Here is a 25300-nt window from a genome sequence, read left to right on the forward strand (position 1 = left end):
ATCACTTTCTTTGTTAAACATTTTATGAATTCCTATTCAAAAAGAATACACAAAGTACAATAATCTTTTCGTTTGGTGAGATGGGACTGGTGATAATTTGGGGGATTAGCCAGCTTTTCCTCCCTCTCTACATGCATTATGCATTACCCAAGAAATTGCCTAGAAACAAGGAATTGCCTTTTCTAAGTATATGGTTTCAACATTGCTTGAACTAAGTATTTGGGTTTCTGAGGTTTAAGTATCGTGTTTAATCTCATGTAAAAATGATAAACTTTCTTAAGAACAGAAGTTTTCAGTCAGATACCATACAGTTCTTCTCCCTCTTCTCCCTCTCCTCCTCTTCCTTGCCCCGCCCCCCTTCTTCTTGTTCTTTTTCCTTTTTTTGGCATATTACATTGTCCTGGTCTTTCAGTGCTAACTGGGCCTAGGCAACAAGGTACTCACACATTTGGCAGACATTAGCTGGGGGAAAACCAAATGTTGGTTCTTGATGGTATCCAGTTACCTTTAATTTCTTCCATTCTATATTATGGAATTGCCAGGGAATACCAACCCTACTGAAACAGGAATTCACTGGGACCAGCCCGGCTTTGTGTGTACTCACTTTCTCCATTGAGTAAAAAACTATGATAACTATGATAAATAAAGACCCAAACATTTGCTGAACCGTATGAAGGATGGAACAGGGTCACTCTGAAAGTCACCATCTCTGTCCCAAAAGTGTTGTGAAAACCTCTCTGATAATCTTATTTCTGGACCGGACTGGACGGGCAGGATAGCCAGGGCGAGGACGGATGAAGTGAGGGCTGAAAAGATATCCTTCTCAGTTATTTCATTTCTTCTCCTCTCTCCTTTTTTTTTTTCATTCATTCTTTCTTTCTTTCTTTTTTAAGATTTTATTTATTATTTGACAGAGAGAGAGAGAGAGAGATCACAAGTAGGCAGAGAGGCAGGCAGAGAGAAGGGGGGGGAAGCGGGCTCCCTGCTGAGCAGGTCACTGGGATCATGACCTGAGCTGAAGGCAGAGGCTTAACCCACTGAGCCACCCAGGCACCCTGTCCTCTCTCCTTTCTGAAAAAGTACTGAAATTGTTTTCTAGTTTCTTTATAATGCTGATACTTATTTTGCTTTCTTCATAGTCTGAATCAAAACCAGACAGTTTTTTAAATGAGCTAATAAATATTTTATGCTGATTCTCTAGGGTATAATAAAGTGTAATTTAGCCTATGTAACAAAATCTTCAGAACAAATCAACAACCTGGGATAATTTACCATAAGGTTTTTTGTCAGGGTTAAGTAAGTGTATATATATCAAGTTCTTTGAACAGTGCTGGCATGCATAATTACCAGGACAACACTGGTTGTTATCACTGACTATGCTTGAGTTAGGAATTCTCCATCCCTTGTCGTCAATATACTTAGTGTACCATTTAATTAGTAGGCAGTCAGGCAATTTTCTTATCAGACTTCATGCTTTATTATTTAATGGCTGAATTATTTTGCTTTTCATGTATTTGTTTCTAGTCCATTAAGTGGATATTAAGGTCTGTAAGAAAGAAATCTACTTTTCTACTGCTATTATCTATTACTGATTTCTTATACAGTACCAAGACTACCAACCTCTTGGGTTGATGAATGGGTTAAATAAGATGATAATATAAATGTTTTTATCAATGCCTAGTAAATAGTGCTCAATAAAGGTTAACTGGTATCATAAAATACATATATTTTCTGATCATTTGATAAAGACATTAACTGTGCTTTTGAAAATTTATGTGTAGATTGAATTTTTATTAATTGAAACACACCAATGGTTGTACATATTTTCTTTATAAATGAAAATGTGTTTTGTCAGTCAACTTCAAAGTATTGCGTCTACCAGTATATGTATTTTACATTAGAATTGCTCACTCTGAATGAAGCACTCTTGCTGATTTAACAAAAAAATCAAATGAATGATAAGTATTAGAAACAAATCCCTGAATAACATGGAGAAGTATATTGCTCCTCAACTATTATAATTTTAATTACATTTGCTTCTTTTAATCTCCTTCTAAAATTCATTTTCATTATTTTAACTGATTATTTAGGCAATCTTATCTCATGAGATTTTCATTTGAACAAGGTAAATAAGGTAAAATCCATTCAACAGTGTAATAAAACATTTACAGTTTTGAGGGTAAAGAACTCATTGAGAATAACAATTCTTATTAATATTATCTATTCTTATATATATTAGTAACAATTAAAAATAATAAATATAGTTCCAAGTTTAAAGTCATAGAATTGTGTTGGGAAATTGATTCTATCACAGTGGGTAATTGTGGTATATGGTGCTAAATGAACCAGATTAAAAAATTAAAATTTAGTCAATCCAGTTACTGGAGTTATGTAACTATGAATGGAACTTGAGTTTTAATTAATTCTATCAAAATATTTTATGGTTTGGTATTGTTTAAAGACAATACCAGGTAGGCGGATAAATTATTCTCCATACAATTTTCATTTTTAAAACTATTGCACCTAAATAGCATTTTGCTTTGCTTTGTTTTGAACTACTTATGTGTCTTAACACTTATTAAGCATTAACTAGGTGTCAGAGTTTTGCTCACTATAACATGGATTACATTTAATTTATTAAATTTATTTATTAAATTTATCAAATTTATTTATTAATCTTTATAAGAAACTTTTGGGAAGGTATTGTTATTCCCATTTTACAGATAAGGAAATGAAGTTTTAGGGAAAGAGCAGATATAATACCACAAATGTTCAGGGAGAAAAATGAGAAAATAGATAAAAGTCATTGAAGGGAGTTGGGGAAATTGGAGGGGGAGATGAACCATGAGAGACTGTGGACACTGAGAACAATCTGAAGGTTTTGGAGGGGTGGGGGGTGGGAGGTTGGGTGAGCCTGGTGGTGTGTACTAAGGAGAGCATGTATTGCATGGAACACTGGGTGTGGTACATAAACAATGAATTCTGGAACACTGAAAAGAAATTAAAAAAATAAAAATTTTAAAAAAGTAAATATACACACACTCACACACACACACACACACACACACACACACAGAAGTCATTGAAACATTAACTAATTCAATCTCTGACATATATCCTTGCAATGCGAGATCACTATCCAGAAGTTCACGCTCCAGCTTCTCAAAGGCTCAGCTCCTACTGCTATTAACATGGTAATCACTCCACACATATTTGTTGGGTAAATGAATTATCAGCTAGTATGTGTTCATAATGAGAATATAATCCTGTTTCTTGCCTAAATAAAGGCTTTTAGCTAGGAGACTAAAACATTCATCAAACATTCGTGCGGCTTACAGAGAGGGTACTCGCTGTGTGACTTACTGACTCTGTGACTATTTGCAAGTTACTTAAATTGCTCTTGGCCTCAGTTTTCTTATTTATAAAATATGGATGATGACACTTCACACGTTGTAATGAGAATAAATTATATAACGTGCACTAAAGTGTTCTCTTAAGTACTGGCACAATATCTGCTATAGAGGAGAGGAACTGAATAGTTTTTTTTTTAAACTGTTTGTCGGGGCACCTGGGTGACATAGTCAGTTGAATGTCCAACTCTTGGTTTGGGCTCAGGTCTATCTCAGGGTTGTGAGATCTCCACACTCAGTGCAGAGTCTGCTTAGGTTTCTCTCTCCCTCTCCCTCTACCCCTTCCCTCCACTCTAAATAAATAAATAGATAAATAAATAAAATAAACTGTCAAAAGATAAACAATAAGTAGACAATCTGAATAGACCTATATATATTAAAGAAACTGAATTAATAATTAATAACTTTCCAAAAAAGAAAGCATCAGGCCCAGATGGGGTCTTTGATGAATTCTATCAAACACTTAAAGAAGAAAACACTAATTCTCTATAATCTCTATCAGAAGATGGAAACAGAAGGAATATTTCCTGACTTATTCTATGAGGTTACCATTATCCTAATACCAAAATCAGAAAAAAATATGAAAAAACAAAACAAAATTACAGACCAATATATCTCATATGAACATAGATATAAAAACCCACAACACAATATTAGCAAATTGAATCTGACAATACATAAAAATAATTATACAGCACAACCACCAATGAAATTTATCCCAGATGTGCAAAGCTGGTTTCATATTGATAATCAACTCATGTAATCCACCACATCAATAGGGGAAAAATTAAAAAATCACATGATACAGAGTCAATAAATACAGCAAAAGCATTTGACAAATACCAACATCCATTTGTGATAAAAACTCAGTATATTAGGTATAGAAGGGAACTTCCCCAACATCAGAAAAAGCAGCTTAATAGTGAAAAATTAGAAAGTTTTCTGCTAAGACATGAAACAAGGGAAGGATGTCCACTCTTCAAACTGCTTTTGAACATTGCATGGGAGGTTTAACCTAATACCATCAGACAAGTAATGGAGATAGTAGGTATACATATTGGAAAGGAAGAAATAAAACTGTCTATGTTCACTGATGACATGACCCTCTATGTAGAAAATCTGAAAGAATGACAATAAAACTCCTGGAATTAATAAGTAATTATAGCAAGGCTGTAGGATACAAGGTTAATGTACAAAAGTCAATTGCTTTTCTATATACAAGCAATGAGCAAGAGAAATTTTAAACTAAAAACATATTACATTTATATTATCAACCCCCTCCCCCCAAATAAAATACTTGGGTATAAACCTAAGAAAATATGTACAAGATCTATATGAGAAAAGCTATAAAACTCTAATGAAAGCCATCAAAGAACTAAACAAATGGAGAGATGTTCCATATAAATAGATAGGAAGACTCAATATTGTCAAAAGGTCAGTTCTTCCCAACTTAATCTATAGATTCAGTGCAATCCCAATCAGAATCCTAGCAAGTTATTTTGTGGATATTGACAAGCTGGTTCTGAAGTATATATGGAAAGGTAAATGACTCAGAATAGCCAACATAATATCGAAGAACAAAGTTGTAGGACTGACACTACCTGACTTCAAGACTTATTATAAAGCTACAGTAATCAAGACAATGTGGTATTGATGAAAGAAGAGAGAAATAGATCAATGGAACAGACTAGAACGCCCAGAAATAGACCCACATGAATATAATTAATTGATTTTGACAAAAGAACAAAGAACACAATAGAGCAAAATAGTCTTTTTAACAAGTGATACAGGAACAACTGGACATCCACATGACAAAAAAAAAAAAAAAAAAGTGAATCTAGACACAGACCTTATACCCTTCATAGAAATTAACTCAAATTGGATTGTAGACCTAAATGTAAAATGTAAAACTAAAAGACTCCTAGAAGATAATATAGAAAACCAAGCAATGTGATGGCCCAGTTTTGTTTTTCTTTTTCTTTTTTTTCCCCAAGATTTTATTTATTTATTTGACCGACAGAGATCACAAGTAGGCAGAGAGGCGGGCAGAGAGAGAGGAAGGGAAGCAGGTTCCCTGATGAGCAGAGAGCCCAATGTGGGGCTTGATCCCAGGACCGTGGGATCATGACCGGAGCCGAAGGCAGAGGCTTTAACCCACTGAGCCACCCAGGCGCCCCTCGTTTTTCTTTTTCAACATTTCCTTACCAATTTGGGGTCTCTTCTGGTTCCATACAAATTTTAAGATTGTTTGTTCCAGCTCTTTGAAAAGTGCCAGTGGAATTTTGATCAGAATGGCATTGAAAGTATAGATTGCTCTAGGCAGTATAGACATTTTAACAATGTTTATTCTTCTGATCCGTCAGCATGGAATGCTCTTCCATCTTTTTGTATCTTCTTCATTTTCTTTCATGAGTGTTCTGTAGTTCCTTGAGTACAGATACTTTACCTCTTTGGTTAGGTTTATTCCAAGGTATCTTATGGTTCTTGGTGTTTTAGTAAATGGAATCGATTCTCTAATTTCCCTTTCTATATTTTCATTGTTAGTGTACAAGAAAGCAACTGATATCTGTACATTGATTTTGTGTCCTGTCATATTACTGAATTGCTGTATGGGTTCTAGTAGTTTGGGGGTGGAGTCTTTTGGGTTTTCCATGTAAAGTATCATGTCATCTGTGAAGAGAGTGAGTTTGACTTCTTTGTTGCTAATTTGAATATATTTTATTTCTTTTGTTGTCTGATTGCTGTTGCTAGGACTTCTAGTACTATGTTGAATACCAGTGGTGAGAGTGGACATCCTTTCGTGTCCCTGATCTCAAAGGGAAGGCGGTCAGCTTTTCCCCATTGAGGATGATATTCACTGTGGATTTTTCATAGATTTTATGAAGTTGAGGAATATTCCCTCTATAGCTATACTTTGAAGAGTTTTAATCAGGAATGGATGCTGTATCTTGTCAAATGCTTTTTCTGCATCAATTGAGAGGACCATGTGTTTCTTCTCTCTTCTCTTATTGATTTGTTCTATCACATTGATTGATTTGCGAATGTTGAACCTCTCTTGCATACCATGGTTAAATCCCACCTGGTCATGGTGGATAATCTTTTTAATATACTGTTGGACCCTATTAGCTAGGATCTTGTTGAGAATCTTAGCATTCATATTCATCAAGGATATTGGTCTGAAATTCTCTTTTTTGGTGGGGTCTTTGCCTGGTTTGGGGATCAGGGTAATTCTGGCTTCATAAAGAGAGTCTGGAAGTTTTCCTTCTGTTTCTATTTTTTGAAACTGCTTCAGGAGAATAGGTACTATTTCTTTTTTGAGTGTTTGGTAGAATTTTCCAGGGAATCTGTCAGGTCCAAAGCTGTGATCACCAAGACAGCATGGTACTGGCACAAAAACAGACACATAGACTAGTGGAACAGAGTAGAGAGCCCAGATATGGACCCTCAACTCTATGGTCAAATAATCTTTGACAAAGCAGGAAAAAATATATAGTGGAAAAAAAGACAGTGTCTTCAATAAATGGTGCTGGGAAAATTAGACAGCTATGTATAGAAGAATGAAACTTGACCATTCTCTTACAACATACACAAAGATAAACTCCAAATGGATAAAAGACCTCAATGTGAGGCAGGAATCTATCAAAATCCTAGAGGAGAACATAAGCAATAACCTCTTTGACATCGGCCACAGCAACTTCTTTTAAGATAATGTCCCCAAAGGCAAAGGAAACAAAAGCAAAAATGAACTTTTGGGACTTCATCAAGGTCAAAAACTTCTGCACAGCAAAGGAAACAGTCAACAAAACAAAGAGGCAACCCACAGAATGGGAGAAGATATTCACAAATGACACTACAGACAAAGGGCTGATATCCAAGATCTATAAAGAAGTCCTCAAACTCAACACATACAAAGCAGATAATCACATCAAAAAATGGGCAGAAGACATGAACAGACACTTCTCCAAAAAGGACATACAAATGGCTAACAGACACATGAAAAAATGTTCATCATCATTAGCCATCAGGGAGATTCAAATCAAAACCACATTGAGATACCACCTTACACCAGTTAGAGTGGCCAAAATTAACAAGACAGGAAACAACATGTGTTGGAGATGATGTGGAGAAAGGGGAACCCTCTTACACTGTTGGTGGGAATGCAAGTTGGTGCAGCCACTTTGGAAAACAGTGTGGAGATTCCTTAGGATACTAAAAATAGAGCTACCCTATGACCATACAATTCCACTACTGGGTATTTACCCCAAGGTACAGATGTAATGAAAAGAAGGGCCATCTGTACCCCAATGTTCATAGCAGCAATGACCGCAGTTGCAAAACTGTGGAAAGAACCAAGATGCCCTTCAACAGATGAATGGATAAAGAAGATATGATCCATATGTACAATGGAGTACTATGCCTCCATGAATACCCAACTTTTGTATCAACATGGACAGGACTGGAAGAGATGATGCTGAGCGAGATAAGTCAAACAGAGAGAGTCAATTATCATATAGTTTCATTTACTTGTGGAACATAAGGAATAACATGGAGGACACTGGGAGTTGGAGAGGAGAAGTGAGTTGGGGAAATTGGAGGGGGAGACAAATCACGAGACACTGTGGACTCTGAGAAACAAACTGAGAGTTTTGGAGGGGAGGGGAGTAGGGGGATGGGTTAGCCTTGTGGTGTGGGTATTAAAGAGGCCACATATTGCATGGAGAACTGAGTGGGGTGCATAAACAATGAATTTTGGAACACTGAAAATAAAATGAAATAAAATGATAATATAGGAGAAAACTTAGATGACCTTGGATATGGCAATGATTTTTAAATATAACACCACAAAAGCAATCCACGAAAGGAATAATTAATAGCTTGGATTTCATTAAAATTAAAAACTTCTGCTCTGCAAAGGATGATATCAAGAGAATGAGAAGACAAGTCAAAAACTGGGAGAAAATATTTGCAAAAGATGCATCTGATGAAGGACTGTTGTTTCAAATAAACAAAGAACTCTTAAAATTCAATAATAAGAAAATAAACAACTTGAGTCAAACTCTGAAAAACACCACACCAACAAAGATATGCCAATGGCAAGTATGCCTCAAAAAGATGTTCAACATCATATGTTATTAGGGAACTGCAAGTGAAAACAATGAGACACCACTATACCCTATTAAATGGCCCCAATCCAAAACAGTGACAACACCAAATTCTGGTAAGGAAGTGGAGCAACAGGAGCTCTCATACATTGCTGGTGGGGATACAGAATGTTCCAGCCACTTGGGAAGACAGTTTCTTGGAAGGTAGTTTCTTATAAAACTAAACATACTTTTACCACATGATCCAGTAGTCAGGTTTCTTGGTCTTTACCCAAATGAACTGGCTGGCAACTTATACCCACACAAAGCCCTGCGCACAGATGTTTGTAGTATCTTTATTTATAATTGGCAATTAAGCAATTAAGAAAGATGCCCTTTAGTGAATGAATGGATAAATAAACTGTGGTACTTCCAGATAATGAAATATACAACTCTAAAAAGAAATGAGCTATTAAGCCATGAAAAGACATGGAGAGAAGTTAAATGCATGTTACTAAGAAAAGAAGCCAGCCTGAAAGGCTACATACTGTATGATTTCAGTTACATGACATTCTGGAAAGGGCAAAAACAATGGAGAAAAAAAAATTTCATTGGTTGCCAGTGATTGGGCTGGGGCAAGGATAAATAGGAAGAGCATAGAGGATTTTTAGGACAGTGAGACTGTGCTCTATGATATTACAATGGTGGGTAAATATCATTATACATTTGTTTAAATCCATAGAACGTGCAACACCAAGAGTGAGCCCTAATGTAAAGTTTGGACCTTGGGAAATAAAGATGTGTCTGTCAATGTCAGCTCACTGAATGTAACAAATGTTTGACCATGGTGTGGGATAGTAACAGTAGAAGAATATTCTCTCTATATATATTTTCTCTCTATATATTCATATAGAATATTACTCGGCCACAATAAAGAATGGGATCTTGCAATTTGCAACAACATGAATGGACTTAGAGGGTATAATGTAAAGTGAAATAGATCAGACAGAGAAAGATAAATACCATGAGATTTCACTCATGCAGAATTTAAGAAATAAACCAAATAGCAAAGAAAAAAAGAGACAAACATAAAAACAGACTTAATTACAAAGAACAAAGTGATCCAATTGAATGGTGAAAGGGGAGATGTGTAAAATAGATAAAAGGAATTGAAAGTACACTTGTCATCATGAGCACTAAAAAATGCATAGCATTGTTGAATGTGTATTGTATATCTGTAACTGAAATAACATTGTTTAACATACAATGTTATATATATTCATACTTCAATAATGTTTTTGAAAATAATTTTAAAAATATTGCAGGCTCTTCAATCAGGTTGTCCATTATTGTCAGTTATTGTCAATCCCAATAACGTTTTCCCTGTGACTTGATTTCTTCATCTCTGTAATGGGGATAGTAAGAGTACCTACCTCAGAGTTTTCAAGAGAAGTAAATGAGATTTAAATTGTGTGAATGTCTTGTAACACATTTCAGTTCACTAAGTCTTAGCTATTATTTCTCTTACAAATTTAAAAGTATGTTTATCTACCACATCTTACTGAATTACCCAGCTTCCCTGCAAGATTGGAATGGCTGTCCTCACCTCACTCTATTGATGAAGTAACTACCATTTGGAGGGATACAATTATTGCCCCAGTTCTCACAGTCAGTAAGTCACAGCAAGAAGACTCTTAACACTGGCTTTTCTCCTCCAAAGCCTGTTCACAGTGCTTTCTACCACCTTTTCATCAGCTTTCCAATCCTCATTGTATTCTAGTTTCTTCACTGATTTGAGTCTGACTTTCTTCTGCAGATCCCTAGCACAAACCAGACGAGGGGTTTTGGAAGAGACAGTGAGCCCATGGAGGAATCTGGACACCTATTCCTATACCAAATATCACCCCATGGAAGAGGTGAGCAAGAACACATGGAGTTTGGTGGTGGCCACAACCTACTTTAGGATGGGCAAAGGATGGTTCACTGTAAATATCCATAGGTTAGAGAATCTCAAAATATGAGGTAGAGATTTGCCTGAGCATTGAGTTCAAGGGATTGCAGAAAATCATCTATTGGTTGAATATATAAATCCTTTCATATGAAATAAAAAGGCAAATAAATAGAAATTAAAGGAAAAGAACAATCTAGCCAGTTTTGCTCCTGTGAACATGGACTAAAATTAACCCTTATTCTTGTTTGTCAGATTGTTAGCCAGTTTAAGCAGAGCAAGGCCAACATGTATATGGCTATAGGACATGGAATGGAGAAGCCTCGTGAGTCAATCACATTTACCTGAAAATGTGGTATTTCTTGTAGGGTACAAAGGATGCAGGCAGTAGTTCTTAAAAGGGGAAAATTTCTTTTATAGAAATACTCGTATTGTTACTAAGATGAATTTGGTTATTTTTGAAACTGGATATGGTAAAAAATTAGCTACTATACATGTATATTTGTGAAGTGTGTGTGTGACTTCATGCAAAGCTTTTTTTGAAGTATAAATTTCTAAACATAGAATCTCTGGGTTAAAAGATAAGCACATCTAAATTTTTATATAAATGTTCAAGTTGCTTTCCAAATAGGTTTACCATTTATTCTCTCAGCATTTGGGAGTATATTATTATTTTCCATATTTTTTTTAAAGAATGAAAGAATGAATTGACACATTCTTTTGTAGCTATCACCCCCAAGTGCTAAAGATTCTAAAAATTTGAGCAAGATCCAGGAAGGCCCATGGAAAGCTTAAGCTCCGGTATGGGAGATAGATCACACCTGGCTTGACCACTTGCCCTGTGACCTTGACCAATACACTTAACCTCTTTGGTCTTTGGTTTCCTCACCTGTGAAACAGGAAGTCAGTACAGATCTTGCAGCTTTTCTGTGACTGTAAATAGAATACACTACACTACTTCTGATTAAACAACAGATAGATAATTGCTACTGTTGCCCTGCTGTTTGTAGCTTTCCCAGGGCTTTTGACACCTTCATCTGAATCAGCCCATCATGAAGCATGCACAACACCCATGTGAGAAGTTGTCGTTCTCCTCCTTTGACAGAACTGAATCAAAAATACTCCACTGACATATTATTACTGTTATATTAATGTGCTTAATCTGTTAAGATGAATGCCAATTGAGATACTATAATTTTCAAATAGAATATTTATTATTCAAGTCAATTATGGTTATTTACCATAACTTATTGTATAGCTATTTCAACTATACAGAAACTGAGTGTGGGACTATCCTGTCATGTGTTGATGACTATCTTATGTTTATGAATTCCCTCAGTCTGTTCGTCATTACAGAACCCCACATTATAGACTTCCAGGTGAAGGTATAAGACTCTTCCTTTCCAAGCATGGTGTAAGACTTTTAATTAATTCAGCATCGATTCAGGTCTCCTCAAATGAATCAAAATGACTAATTTGGGTTTGATTTAGAAACTTCTTTTTTTTTTAAAAGATTTTATTTATTTATTTGACAGACAGAGATCACAAGTAGGCAGAGAGGCAGGCAGAGAGAGAGAGAGAGAAGATGAAGCAGGCTCCCCGCGGAGCAGACAGCCCGATGTGGGGCTCGATCCCAGGACCCTGGGATCATGACCTGGGCCGAAGGCAGAGGCTTTAACCCACTGAGCCACCGAGGCGCCCCTGATTTAGAAATTTCTATTGGCATGCTCTATGAAGGGCGTATCCAACTCTTCTCTAATCTTGGATCCACAGGCATTAGCAAAGGATACTGTTGGGATCCAAAAGGATCCACCCAAATCAGTGTGACCTGAAACTGCTAGCATGATCGGGTACCCATTATTGGGTCCAAGTCCAGAGGTGTGTGGCCATTTGAAGGATATGATGTTTCTGAAGTGTTATCAGTGGATTATTGACACTATTAATGCTCAATAACTTATTTGTAAAGTTCAACAGAAAATGGGAGGAGGTGAGCATAGTTCATTGGTTTAGTCCTGTACTTTGTTTAGCACACAGTCACAATGTAGAGCAAATAGTCCAGAGTTCAGTATCTTTTTTTTAAATTTTTTATTTCTTTTCAGTGTAACAGTATTCATTGTTTTTGCACCACACCCAGTGCTCCATGCAATCCGTGCCCTCTCTAATACCCACCACCTGGTTCCCCCAAACTCCCACCCCCACACCTTCAAAACCCTCAGATTGTTGTTCAGAGTCCATAGTCTCTCATGGTTCACCTTAAGAGTTCAGTATCTTAATGAGAGAAGCAGTTATCTTAATTAGAGGCAAGCAAACGATTTTCTTATTGATAGCCACAGTCCTTCCTGGCTCTTTCAGATCTATCAGTGGATGGTCCAGATAACTGAAAAGTACACTGGAGTGGTGACACAACATTTCCTAGGAATGACCTATGAGACCCGGCCCATGTATTATTTAAAGGTGAGTGAGAAGGCTGGGAATTACCTTAATTACTTAGTTCACTGCCCTCTTACCACTTACTGTGGACATGTTAATTTACAAAATACGTTCCCAAATTTGAGGGTTATCTAGAACTACAACTATTGGCTCTGAAATCGAATTTACCCAGGAGTTGAGTGAATGATTGCCTAATATGTTAAGCATGGGGTGCTTACCTACCTAATTTTTTTTTTAAAGATTTTATTTATTTGACAGAGAGAGATCACAAGTAGGCAGAGAGGCAGGCAGAGAGAGAGAGGGGAGGAAACAGGCTCCCCGCGGAGCAGAGAGCCCGATGTGGGGCTCGATCCCAGGACCCTGGGATCATGACCTGAACTGAAGGCAGAGGTTTTAACCCACTGAGCCACCCAGGTGCCCCCCTACCTAATTTTCAATAGGCCATCAAACTGGGAGCTGAGCCAGCCAAAAGAGATATCTAAATATCCTCTGCCTAGAGGCATATTTTAAAGAGTAGAATTGGTATATAATAAGGAAGCAATAAAGGTAGATATACAATCAAATACACATACTTATAAAAAGGGTAATCATAAGAGGGAATGAAGGTAAAAGCTGGATTAGGAAATATGCTGACTGGATTAGGAAAATGGATCAGGCTCTAAGGAAAAATCTCCTTGAATATGATGGATCCAGTCTTGTCTTTATCCCAATTTGTAAATTTCTCACTGGTAAATAAGTAGAGCCTTCATCAGCCCAGCTTCCATTGGCTTTCAATGAATGGCTGGAGTCCAGGTCATTTACATTCAAAACAGATGTGACTGTGACAAACTTGGAAGTGTTCATGACCTTTTACCCATCAAAGAGAATCCATACTTGCCAGGTTGAAAGAGGAGTGGATCTTTCTCGCTGGAGAGAGGCTGAACTGCTGCACAAGAATGGCACAGGGAGAAAGGAAAGATTGGGTTGACCAGGAGTGGATAGTGAAGGGTGTGTCTCCCACTATCCCTCCCTCATTCTTGGAATCACAGAGTGGAGGAAGAAAGGACCTGTAGGGGAATAAAAAAACTGAAAACTTTAAACAGCAGTTTATGATTATAAGCAATTCTTTGGTAATGGAGAATGGATGTCTCCTCCAGATCAGCCAACCGTCCGCTAACCACAAGAAGATCATTTGGATGGACTGTGGAATTCATGCCAGGGAATGGATTGCCCCAGCTTTTTGCCAATGGTTTGTGAAAGAAGTAAGTGTCCTTAGTTTTCTTATAATGGCTGACTGCCCAAAAAATACCTGTCAAATCTTAGCTATTTAGAAAGCACACTTTTTCTCAGGTAGACAATGCAGCTCTCTACTGCAGCTCTATTCCTTCACCCCAAGGGAAATGGAATTTATAAGTAGCGTCACTGAAAGCTGAGTTAGGTGTTATGATCTCTTTTTAGTGTATCCACAATAATTTGTACTAGAAGGTAAGTAACATATCTAAGTGTAGGAGACAATACTTCATGGAAGTCAGAGATGAGTAAAGCTTGGTGCTGTGTTTTGCTGAGAGTTCTGGGCAAATTTTCTAACCCCAGGACCCCTAGTTTTTCACCTGCAGAAGGAGCTTAGAATGGCCTCTTTAGAGGGTCTGTAGTGTAGACAAGAGACTTAGCATGTGGAAAATACCTAGTTCAGTGAATTGTTACATATTAGCCATACCCTATAAGATACTTTTTGTGTTAATCTTTTCAGAAACCACAACAGAAAGAAACCCACAAAGAGCAGTTCTCAAAGTGTGGTTACTAGACCAATAGCATTGCCATAACAGGGAACTTGTTAGAAAGGCAAATTCTGGGGCTTTACCTCACATACCACATTAGACCCAATGAATTGGGGCCTGGGGTGGGGGGTGGGGAGGAGAACCAGAATTTGCATTTTGGACAGCTGAGGCAGGATTGGAGGGCAAGAAGGTAGATGTTCCATGTGCAATCACCTCTTATAATTATGTTGAAATTACTAGAAAATAGAAAAAAGACCTTTCCCCAGGAGCATTTCAAATGTTTCTCTCTTAAATTTCCAGATTCTACAAAACTATAAAGACAACCCAAGGATAGGAAGGCTCCTTAGAAACCTGGACTTTTATGTTCTTCCCGTTCTTAACATTGATGGTTATATCTATACTTGGACGACTGTGAGTACATCAAATGTGGTTGTGGGATGAGTCCATGAACTAGATCTTGACTCGGGTTCATTTTTCTGACCTTAGTCATTGTAGAAACAGAAATGTTTGTAGCCATGTAAAGAAAGAAACCCCATTTGGAATAAAAATTAACTCAGTATTGTTAAGCCAAAAATCTACATCAAGTTTAGGATGGAGAAAGTGGAGGTCCTGTTAGAGTTGAAATCCAGCACGTTTGTATGTTTGTTTGTTTTGACATATTCCCAGTTTTGCAGCCAGCCTTAACTTTTCTCCAAGTCCACCTCCTTCAAGTTTGTGGATTGCCTCTCAGATTAGTATAAAATTCATATACTACCCTGTAACCACCCAGTTTTGAAGCACGAGGGGCACAATTGGTGTATAAATTCCAACCCAACTTTCATTTTCCACTGTGATCATTTATACAGGGGGAAAACATCTCTGAAGTTTCTTAGTTAATAGGAAACTGTCTCTTGGTTTACCTGCGTGGTTCAGTAGTTTAAGTATCTGCCTTTGGCTCAGGTCATGATCCCAAGGTCCTGGGATAGAGCCCTGTGCATCTGGCTCCCTGCTCAGAGGCTTGCCTGCTTCTCAGCTGTCCAATTTGTTATGGTAGTGGTTCTCAAGCTTTATTTTGCATCAGAATCACCTGGGGGGGGGCTTGTTAAAATATGGGGACTGCCTGGTTCTCCCCCTCCGCCCCTGCCCCGTCCCTCCCCCACTAATGCTTGCTCCCTTTCTCTATCTCTCAAATAAACAAACAAAAAATCTTTAAAAAAAGAAAATTTCCTCTTTAAAAGTGTCTTGAAAACAGATCACTCCACAAACAAGAACCCCTGTTTCTAAAGAGTATCCATTCCTCCCTTTTCCTTTTTGCTCTCCCAAAAGTGGTTCCTGGGAACCCTTCTCCTGCAGCAGCCTTTTGGCTCAGGTGTGAATCAAATTCTTCCCTCCAAGCTTGTCTGGAGAAACTTGTCTTTATGCTCATCTCCACTCATCAGTCTTCTGCTTCCAGAAATGTGCAGAGACCATCACTGATACACCTGGAACGGCCTCTTTCCATCTGCCAAGCTATTTACCTTTCATCCTATATCACTTGGACATAAAAAATGACTCTCTGAAGCTTTCCCTGATTAAGCAGATCACGTCCACCATGCACTGCTAATCTGCTCATGAGGAAAAGGCCATACTCCCTCCAATTTGATGGTGTACATGTAGGTACACTGGGGTTGGACAGATGTTCCTGTTTTGGGGTGTTGCTGGTCCATCTGTGAGACTAAAAAATATATGCACGAGCTTTGTTATGTTAAAGGCAAGTTTTCCCAGACAATCCTACGGACTATTTTTTTATGCTCCAGGGCCACCCACTTATCACCAACACTGTGATTTATAAGACCCCAGAACAGCAGCATTTCTATGTTCTTCTGTTGCAGGACCGGCTTTGGAGGAAATCCCGTTCATCCCATAATAACGGCACATGTTTTGGGACAGATCTCAATCGAAATTTCAATGTGGCCTGGTGTAGTAAGTACACATTTAGTTGATGGCTTGATGAGCAAAAAATGGAGAAGAGAAACTAGGACAGAGATGAATTACTAGAGATATAATTTTCAAAAATAAACATCTAATTTTGCACAGCTCTCTGGACTTCTTGACCGGCGTTTTCACCCTAAGGGATGACATTATCTATGTAGTAAGAACCAGCAACACTCAAGTGCAGGACCCTTTTCAAGTGGAATTGGCTAAACAAGGGCAAAGAAGACCTAGATCAAAGGGAATATGTTTGAAATCTATCACTTTATTTTTAAATATATGAATTTTCATAAAGAAAAGAAAAAAATCAGAGAATTATCCTTGCAGATTATTTTTATAGCAGGGAGGCAGGAGTAAATAAGGCAAACATTTCCTTCTCCTTAAGGCATGTTCTTGTTTCTGAATCTTAACATGCCCTGTGAATCAGAAGCAAATAAGGAGGTAGAAATGGTTAAGAGCAATCTGATTAAAAACCAGATGGTAAGGGTAAAAACTCAGACTTGGCTGCTGTGTGGTCTTGGAAAAATTGCTTCATCTTTCTGCTTTAGGTTTCTCTTATTTAAAATGTGGGCCATAGTCCTAGTATCCAATCAGTAGGTAGTTGTGGGAATTTGATGAGTTGCCACAGAGGAGGGGCTAACCACTGTGCCCAGGTGCCCAGGGGGTATACGGTGCTCAGCTGGTAGTCCTTATTATCATCACTTAGAACAGACTACTGTGTCCTTGCAAAATAGCTCGAATGACACAGAAGCCAGTAGGACAGTGAGAGAGACTTAGCCTGACCTCGGAACCCAAGAACTGATTCCCAAACATCTATTTCAGTAGTAAAAAAATTACTGAAAACACCATTTCATTCTGCATCTTCCTTTGTGGGCCATGGAAGCATGGAGGTTGTCTCTAAATCGGAATGTCAGCCCTCCTGCCTGTCCGAGCTTGTCCTTGAATGACTATCCCCCTTCACTAATTTAGCCAAAACTAACTTAGACAAGCCTGGGCAAGCCCCAGTTCCATGCACAGGTTGCTCTGAGCAGGGGTGACTCCTTGCCCTAAGTCCCTTCTAAACTAGGTATCATGTTCACTTCTTTCTGGTTCTCTGTGTATTCCAGGTATCGGTGCCTCGAAAGACTGCCACCATTTAACATTCTGTGGGACAGGACCAGTATCGGAACCGGAGACTAAGGCTGTTTCCAGCTTTGTAGAGAGCAAGAAGGAGAGCATCGTGTGTTTCCTGACCATGCACTCTTACGGGCAGCTCATTCTCACACCTTATGGCTACACTAAAAATAAGTCCAGTAACCATGAAGAGCTGGTAAGACCATAGCACCAGAGGCTTTACAAAAGCCTCTGTGGGATCCTGGCTTTCCTTTCCCTGGTTTCCATTTTCAAGATTTTGGCTCCCGCCCTGCTTTTGTTCTCTCTGCTCTTCCTTATTTTCTTTCTTCTGCATTTTGCACCTTGCCAGACACCTGCTGGGAAGGCTTCAGGTTAAATGCTGCTTTACCTACATTAATTAACTACCTGTTTCGTAAAGTGTCAAGTTGGGAGACATCTTAGGTATTCGTCTATAATATAAATGAGACGATTATGTTAATAATCTGCAGGAATGTGCTTTCATTTCTGTAAATTCTCTTGAAGCTCCGTTCAGCAATTATAGCTTTTGAACCGTGCTTTAAAGAACTTGCCAGCTGTTAGTGGAATATGGCATATCTAAAATAACATGGCTAAATAATATCTGCTCTCTTCTCTGCTAAACACAATGCTTTATTTTCTTCAAAACTCTGCTTCTAGTATTTGCTTAGGGATATGTGTAAGGGGAAGTGCCAGCAAAGCCCAAGCCCAGGAAGGGAAAGTGAATTTTGTTACATCCATGTCCTCTGAAGCTGTGCTTACTCAAGCACCGGGCACAGTTGTTGAAAAGGATGGTCTCTTTGCCCTTTCTTGCACTTAAGGACAGCAGATACAAATCAAAGGAAGGGTAAATTTGGAATTGTTGGAATATTTGTTATCTTTTTAAAAACAGTATTTTTTCCTATGTTTAATTACTGCAAAATTTGCATAACCTAAATTTTATCATCTTCACCATTTTTAAGTGGACAGTTCAGTAGTGTTATGTATGTTCATCTTATTGTGCAACTAATCTCCAAAACTGTTTCATCTTGCACAGTGGACACTCAATACCCACTAAAAGCAACTCTCAGTCCCTGTTGCTTCTGTAGACCACCATTCTACTTTCACTTTCTGTGACTTTTATGCCTCGTACAAATGGAAACATACAGTGTCTATCTTTTTGTGACTGGATTCTTTCATTTAGCATAATGTCCTCAAGGTTCATTCATGTTGTATTATATGTCAGAATTTCCTTCCTTTTTATGTCTTAATAATATTTCATCATATGTATGTCTCATGTTTTCTTTATCCATTCGTCTGTCCATGTATATTTGAATTGTTTCCACCTGTGAGCTACTGCAGATAATGCGTCTAAGAACACAGGTATACAAAGATCTCTTTGAGATCCCACTTTCAAATTTGGGAGGATATAACCAGAAGTAGAATTGATGGATCATATGACAGTTCTGTTTTTAATTTTTGGAGGAAGAATCATAATGTTTTCTATAGAGGCTTTACCATTTTTTATTCAGACTGACAACGCACAAGCATTCCAATTTCCCCCACTTGCTCATCAACACTTGTTATTCTCTGCTCATCTTTTTTATTATTTAGAACAAGCCCCTCATTATCAACAAATGTTGGGATGGATGGAGGCTAAGCTCACTCTGTTCTTGAGGTCGTAGAGGCTTGTGGACCCTCCGATTCTTTTACCTGTCCTGTCCCTCTCCTGCTGGAACATGACCTGGAGAACACATGTCTGGGCACAAAAAGAAAAACCAGTGTCTGTCTTTGCTGAAGGGACCCCATCCCCCAACAATTAAGTACCTCCAGTAGTATCCCCAAATCTTTCTTGCAGTGTTTTCAGACATTTGTACTATGTGATCATTTTGCAAGATGTGGCAAGAACTAACATTTGCTTAGCACTTTGCAATTATAAGGGGATTTTAGGACCATTATCTCATCTGACCCGACGACAATACAATAAGCTCACTTTGGAGATGTGAAAATTGAGACCTTGAGTTAACAATAGACAGTGATTGTTAGAGCCCAGGTTGGAACTCATGTCTTCAACTCCAGAGGCTACATTCATTCAGTCTCCTCATACTGCCTCTCTGTTCAGAAAGGGCATACTACTTCTTGGAGCACCTATCAACTTTGATGACCAGATCACTATGTTCTATTTTCTCCTATTCCCGAGCTCTAGAAATTTCGTTTCCTCATTAAAGGAAACTGCAGGAACAGAAATTTCAGTTGAAAAGCCCAGAACCTGTTTTATTTCCCTGTTCCTGTGGTATTATTAGATGTCCTACCTTCTGGTCAAAGGGATCTGCGACAAATACAAATGAACCACCATAGACAGGCCATTGTAGATCCTTAATGGGCCAGGCCTTCCACCAACAGAAAAAAGCAGTCTGTAACCCCTGGTGGGTTTTTTTTTGTGTTTTTGTGTGTGTGTGTGTGTGTGTGTTTTTTTTTTTTTTTAAGAATTCTGTTCTCTTCTTGGCTCAGGAAAACAGATACTATATGACCATTTTGCAAAGTTTGTGTTCAAAGGTGAGAGGGTCTTGTGCTATTGGTTTTCTGGTTAGAGCACTCTGATCACAACTAAAGGAGGCAAAAGGGCAGGAGAGACCTGTGGCACTAACATTGCCACGACTGGAAGGTAACTCAAAAGGTGGAAATTAATGAGAAACCTTTAGAATCGTATTTAGAAATGGGCACATTGAATTGAGAAAGGGTACTTCAGTTCTGTATTTCTTACAGTCTGAGGTGCTGAAGAGTTAGCATAAACATTCATCTCCAAGACTTTTCAATAAAAAAGTGTGAAAATTTTGCCACCTTGTGTCAATCTCACTGAAGCTAGCTAGCAGTGGTTTTAGGTTCTTATGAGTAAGCTTTGATAGAGTGCACAAAAGACACAGAATCAAGCCAACTGTTGAAGGAGATCTCCATTTTTGGGTATTATTTACAACTACCAGAGACTAGTAATTAATCTTTATATATTTACAAAACCAAAAATTTGTAGAAATCATGATAAATATTATACTGCATGATAGACAACTTGGCAATCACTATGTAGGGGAAACATAACTATATATAGCCCTGTTCTAAATTGCTCTGGAAATTAGAATAGCTATAAAAATTCTAATGTTTTAAATGCTGACATTCTTTCCATTTGAACTCTTCCCATATCAACTTCTAGATCCCATCCCAAGCTCCTTCCTCCTACACACATGCCAGGGTCCTCATCAACCTTTTTGTGTGCCTCCCTGTGAATATATGCCTATAGGAAACTCTCTGGGAGTTATTAAGCAGGCTCAAGGTCTTTAGAAATGTAAATTATGTACTAGTGGCAAAGGGATTTTTATTCTTTTGACTAACATGCCTTTGGGCTGAGAAGAAGGGCAGCAGAGAAATTGGCTTTCTATGGCCCTATGGTAGAGTGTCAAAAGGAGAGGGAAGAATAATCAGGAGGTCCACCCTTAAGGATAGAAGTCAGAGTCTCTGGATTTTATTTCATCTTCTTGGAAAGGACCAAGTCTATAAGCTAGGGTCACAACTGTATACTTCTTATATACCTGATACTTCCTACTCCTATCAACTTCCCCGTAGTAATTGCTAATGGAATCATTGAAAAAAAAATCAAAATTTCTTATAACAATAAAGAAGAGGAAACTAGAAAGAATGTTTCCCATCCAACAGGATGTGAGGGAAAGGAATTACATAGGATAAAGTAAGTAAAGGCTGGCAATCAGAAGAAAGAAATAGTTGTCTGGGCTGAACTGCAGAAGAGAAAAAAAATGCAAGGGCCATTTGGAAGGAAAATGCAGCCTGGAGCTGGTGCATATAACCCAAGTAAAAGTTAAGGTCCCACATGGACCAGTTAGCATGGAGTTTCATTAAGAGAAATTGAGAAACATATGAGAATTAAAAATAATTAAAAGCAATTCATGTCTTTACGAGACTTTGAAAGAACTTCAAAAGGGAGTGTAGCTGGTAAATCCTAGCAACTCTTTCCCCCTCCCCGCCTCATGCTCTTCACTTTGCTCACGGATAGCAACTACTCCTGATCTTTTCTCTTCACTCTTCATTTTTATCTCCTTCGCAGAATTTCTCTCTCCAGAAGTCTTCTTTCTGATTCTCTTCTCCTTCTTACCATCATTTTCTCTTCTATCTACAAACAGCTCGTATACCTTTTTGCAGTGTAAAAGATTCAAACCAGCTTGATTTCATGCACTCCTCAAGCCCTTCCTACCCATGACGTCATTCTGGACAACATGAGCCCAGGAACTAAGCCAGACTTAGAGCCCTTTATTCAGGAAGAGAGAAGGAATGTGAATGGCCCATGACAGAATTCTCAATAGTGAGTAAAGAGGATGCAAAGCTCTTGAAAATATGTTCAGTTGAATGCTTTTTCTTTCATCTCCGCCACGCTCAGAAAGTCCCAAGTACCCTAAGGATACTGCTCACAGCTGCTGTATATGACCTACCACCACTTACACCCTTTTCTACTCTTCCTTTTGAACTTCATCATACCTATCCCTACTCTGCCCAAGCACCGCTCTGTTACACCCCAAGATTCAGCTGGACAATGCAGGGCAATGCAGGACAATGCAGGACCAAGAAGCTTTAAAGTTGGACTCATCACTAGTCAGAAGTCAGGGGAGCTGATGCACCTGCGAAAGCAGTCAGGCTGCCCTAAGGGGTGGGGAAAGCAAAGATGGATCACAGTCCAGGCAGGGAGTGGTCAAGGAGACTTTGGTGGTGTTTGTGTAAAATTGAAGGGGAAGTAATAGGGAGTCTGGGGTTGGGAATATTTAGAGGAGACTATTGAAAGACTGTTGAAAGGATATATGAAAAAATTTATCAGAAGGTTAATAAACACAGCAATACACTTGTATCTCTCATTGTTAGTGGCTCTGATCTCAGGAAAAGGTTTTCAGAGAGCAAGGCTGAGACATTAGAAATCATTCAGTTCTGAGAAATTTCCAGTGTAGTCAGGTGACATGGTGGCAGATGTGGGGAAGGGTGTAGCTTCCGGCTCTAAAATTCTATAAGCCTATAAGAGATAAGTATTAAATACCTATAAGGAAAAATAAGAAGGGAGTTAGAAGTATGAACAAAGGGCCAAGGTGGGAGGGGCAGGGAGAGAGGGGATTTAGTTGAGGTAATGAGGAAAGGCCCCATGGAAGAGTCAGCATTGGAAAAATTCTTTTGAGGTTGGATAGAATTTCAACACGCAGAGAAAAGAGGTAAGGTATGCCAGGTAGAGGGAATATCTGGGGAAAAGGTCGGAGTCTGAGGAAAGGGGCACGTCTGGGGAACAGTGGGAAAACTTGAGTGTGACTATCATCTAGGGTAGGATATAAAGAATATGGTGTTGGAAAGGTAGGTTAAGGCCATATCGTAAAGGGTCTGTGAATGTGAAACTGAGAGGCTTGTGATTAATTCAGTGGGCAATTAAGAATAAGGCTTTTCAGCAGGATCGTGATCATAATTCCACTCTACCCAAGTTCCCCTGGAATCCAGAGATCGATTGGGATAAGGATTGGTGAGAGGAAGGGAAACTTACTAGAAGATGACAATAGTCCATTTCAGAGGTAATGAGACCAAAATAGGATAATGCAACTTGGTAACCATTTGAAAGAAGGAGAGTCAAAGGTGACTGCAGGATTTTACGTGTGATTGGAGGAGCATGATAAGTCAGAAATTTGGAAATCAGAATAGCTTTATTAGTGGGGGAATGATGAAATTGGGTGTGAACGTGTTGAGTTTAAAGTATCAGAAGGCTATCTAGGTATAGAGGTCCAATGGGAAGTTAGAAAGATGGTCTGGAACTCCGGAGATGGATTTGAACAAAATACCCAACCCTCTGGATTGTTGGATTTATTTTTAACACCAGATATCTGTCTCTGCATTTCCCACCTACAGATCCAAGTTGGACAGAAGGCAGCAAATGCATTGAAAAAAAAGCATGGAACCAATTATAGAGTTGGATCGAGTGCAGATATTTTATGTAAGTAGGTTTTTTTTTGTTTTTTTTTTTTGTTTTTTTTTTTTGTTTTGTTTTGTTTTTTTTGCCTCTTCAATAGTATCTAAGGCACAAAAGAAGCCAGTGGACTTTGGGGAGTGGAGTGGGCTGGAGAGGGACGGAAGAGTTCCTGTGGTCAACAGGAAGTTATACAAATCAAAATGACCAAGGATAAAAGGGAGTCTGTACAAATCCAGAATTACGCTCTCTAGGGATAAGGTGTGAGCTAAAAGAAAAAATTAATACCCTGGCTCAGACCAGAACTCCCTCTGGCTTCAGTTAGAAAGAGCTGGCAAGTGAGAAGGCACAGGAGTTAACAGGAAGGATGTTTTCCAGCAACCCTTGGTCAGTTGATTCAGTTCTCAGAGGACCCATCAGGCTGAGAAAGCAAAGCAGGTGGGGCCTGGAGAAAGGATCTAACACAGAAAAGAATTTAGTTAAAAGGATAGTGCACAGCCTCCCCCCATCCCCAGCCACCACCTCCTCCATCCACCTGAGGACCACCTGGATAATATTTGCATAATATTTTCCCTGTTGCTCATTTTCCTTCTGTTCCCTTATATGTCCGTTCACTTGCCTTGTAAAACTAGGTTGTCTAGTCTTTGATTCAGCAGGAAACTTTAACCAAACTTCTGCTATGTGCCAAGCATAATGCTAGATATTCAGGGAGGTGGTGAGGGGAGACAGGGAGTCTAAATGAGATATAATTCCTGCCCTGTGGGGCTTCAAATCAATGAGAGGGAGAAGACAGTTACCCATGAATCCTTAATATGAAAAAGTTTACTCATGTTCTTGCACTGGAACTTTATTCCCTGAAATAGCCATAGAAACTTATCTTTTCCCAGTATAATTTCTACCTCTACCTTCATGCTTTTGTTTGTAGATACCACATCAGGGTCTTCAAGAGACTGGGCTCGGGACATTGGGATCCCCTTCTCATACACGTTTGAACTGAGGGACAATGGCACATACGGATTTATTCTGCCAGCATCTCAGATACAGGCCACCTGCGAGGAGACCATGGAGGCTGTGCTCTCGGTCCTGGATGACGTCTATGAGAAATACTGGGACTCAGACAGTGCTGTGAAGATGACATCGACTGCTATGGTGCTGGGCCTGCTGGTCTCCTTCATGTCTGTTCTCTGAGTGTATCCTACCCAGGCCTGCTCAGCCCCAGTCGTGCGAATGTAGCTGCAGGGAAGGTGTTTGTCTGAAGTTAAAGAGAAATCAGATAATTCAAATATATTTTCTATTTCAATAAAGATGAATCATGTTTGCATTTTCAGGTGTGTTTTGCTGGTAATTAATTTTTTTTATTTTCAAAGAGTGTACTATTAGTTATTGCTACAACAATGCCACACCAAACCACTCTAAAGTTCAGTGACTCATGAATCTACAGGTCAGTTGGGAAGTTCTGCTGATTTTGGCCCATCCATTTTTATGCAGCTGTGGTCAGTTTCAGGGCAGCTACCATAGGGTCTAGAGATGTTTTTTTCTTATCTAAATTTTTAAAAAATTTGCTCATTTTTTGGAACCAGGTTCACATTTAATTTTGTATTACTGAATTAGTAGCAGCATTCAGA

General features: G+C 38.6%; 1 protein-coding gene across 3 annotated transcripts in view; it reads left to right on the forward strand.

Moving 5' to 3' along the window:
- CPO (carboxypeptidase O) overlaps positions 1–24996 on the forward strand; it is a 50200-nt gene extending 25204 nt beyond the window's left edge. For all 3 annotated transcript variants that reach the window (XM_047722975.1, XM_047722977.1, XM_047722976.1), the window contains 8 exons: positions 10308–10407; positions 12792–12893; positions 14006–14110; positions 14927–15037; positions 16477–16567; positions 17683–17885; positions 23618–23702; positions 24601–24996. In XM_047722975.1, the coding sequence (XP_047578931.1) occupies positions 10308–10407; positions 12792–12893; positions 14006–14110; positions 14927–15037; positions 16477–16567; positions 17683–17885; positions 23618–23702; positions 24601–24863 (1060 nt within the window). In that variant the 3' untranslated portion in view covers positions 24864–24996. The remainder of the gene's footprint in view (positions 1–10307; positions 10408–12791; positions 12894–14005; positions 14111–14926; positions 15038–16476; positions 16568–17682; positions 17886–23617; positions 23703–24600) is intronic.
- Positions 24997–25300: the final 304 nt, after the last annotated feature.

Source organism: Lutra lutra, chromosome 3, assembly GCF_902655055.1.
Source record: "Lutra lutra chromosome 3, mLutLut1.2, whole genome shotgun sequence".
Classification (NCBI taxonomy): Eukaryota; Metazoa; Chordata; class Mammalia; order Carnivora; family Mustelidae; genus Lutra; species Lutra lutra.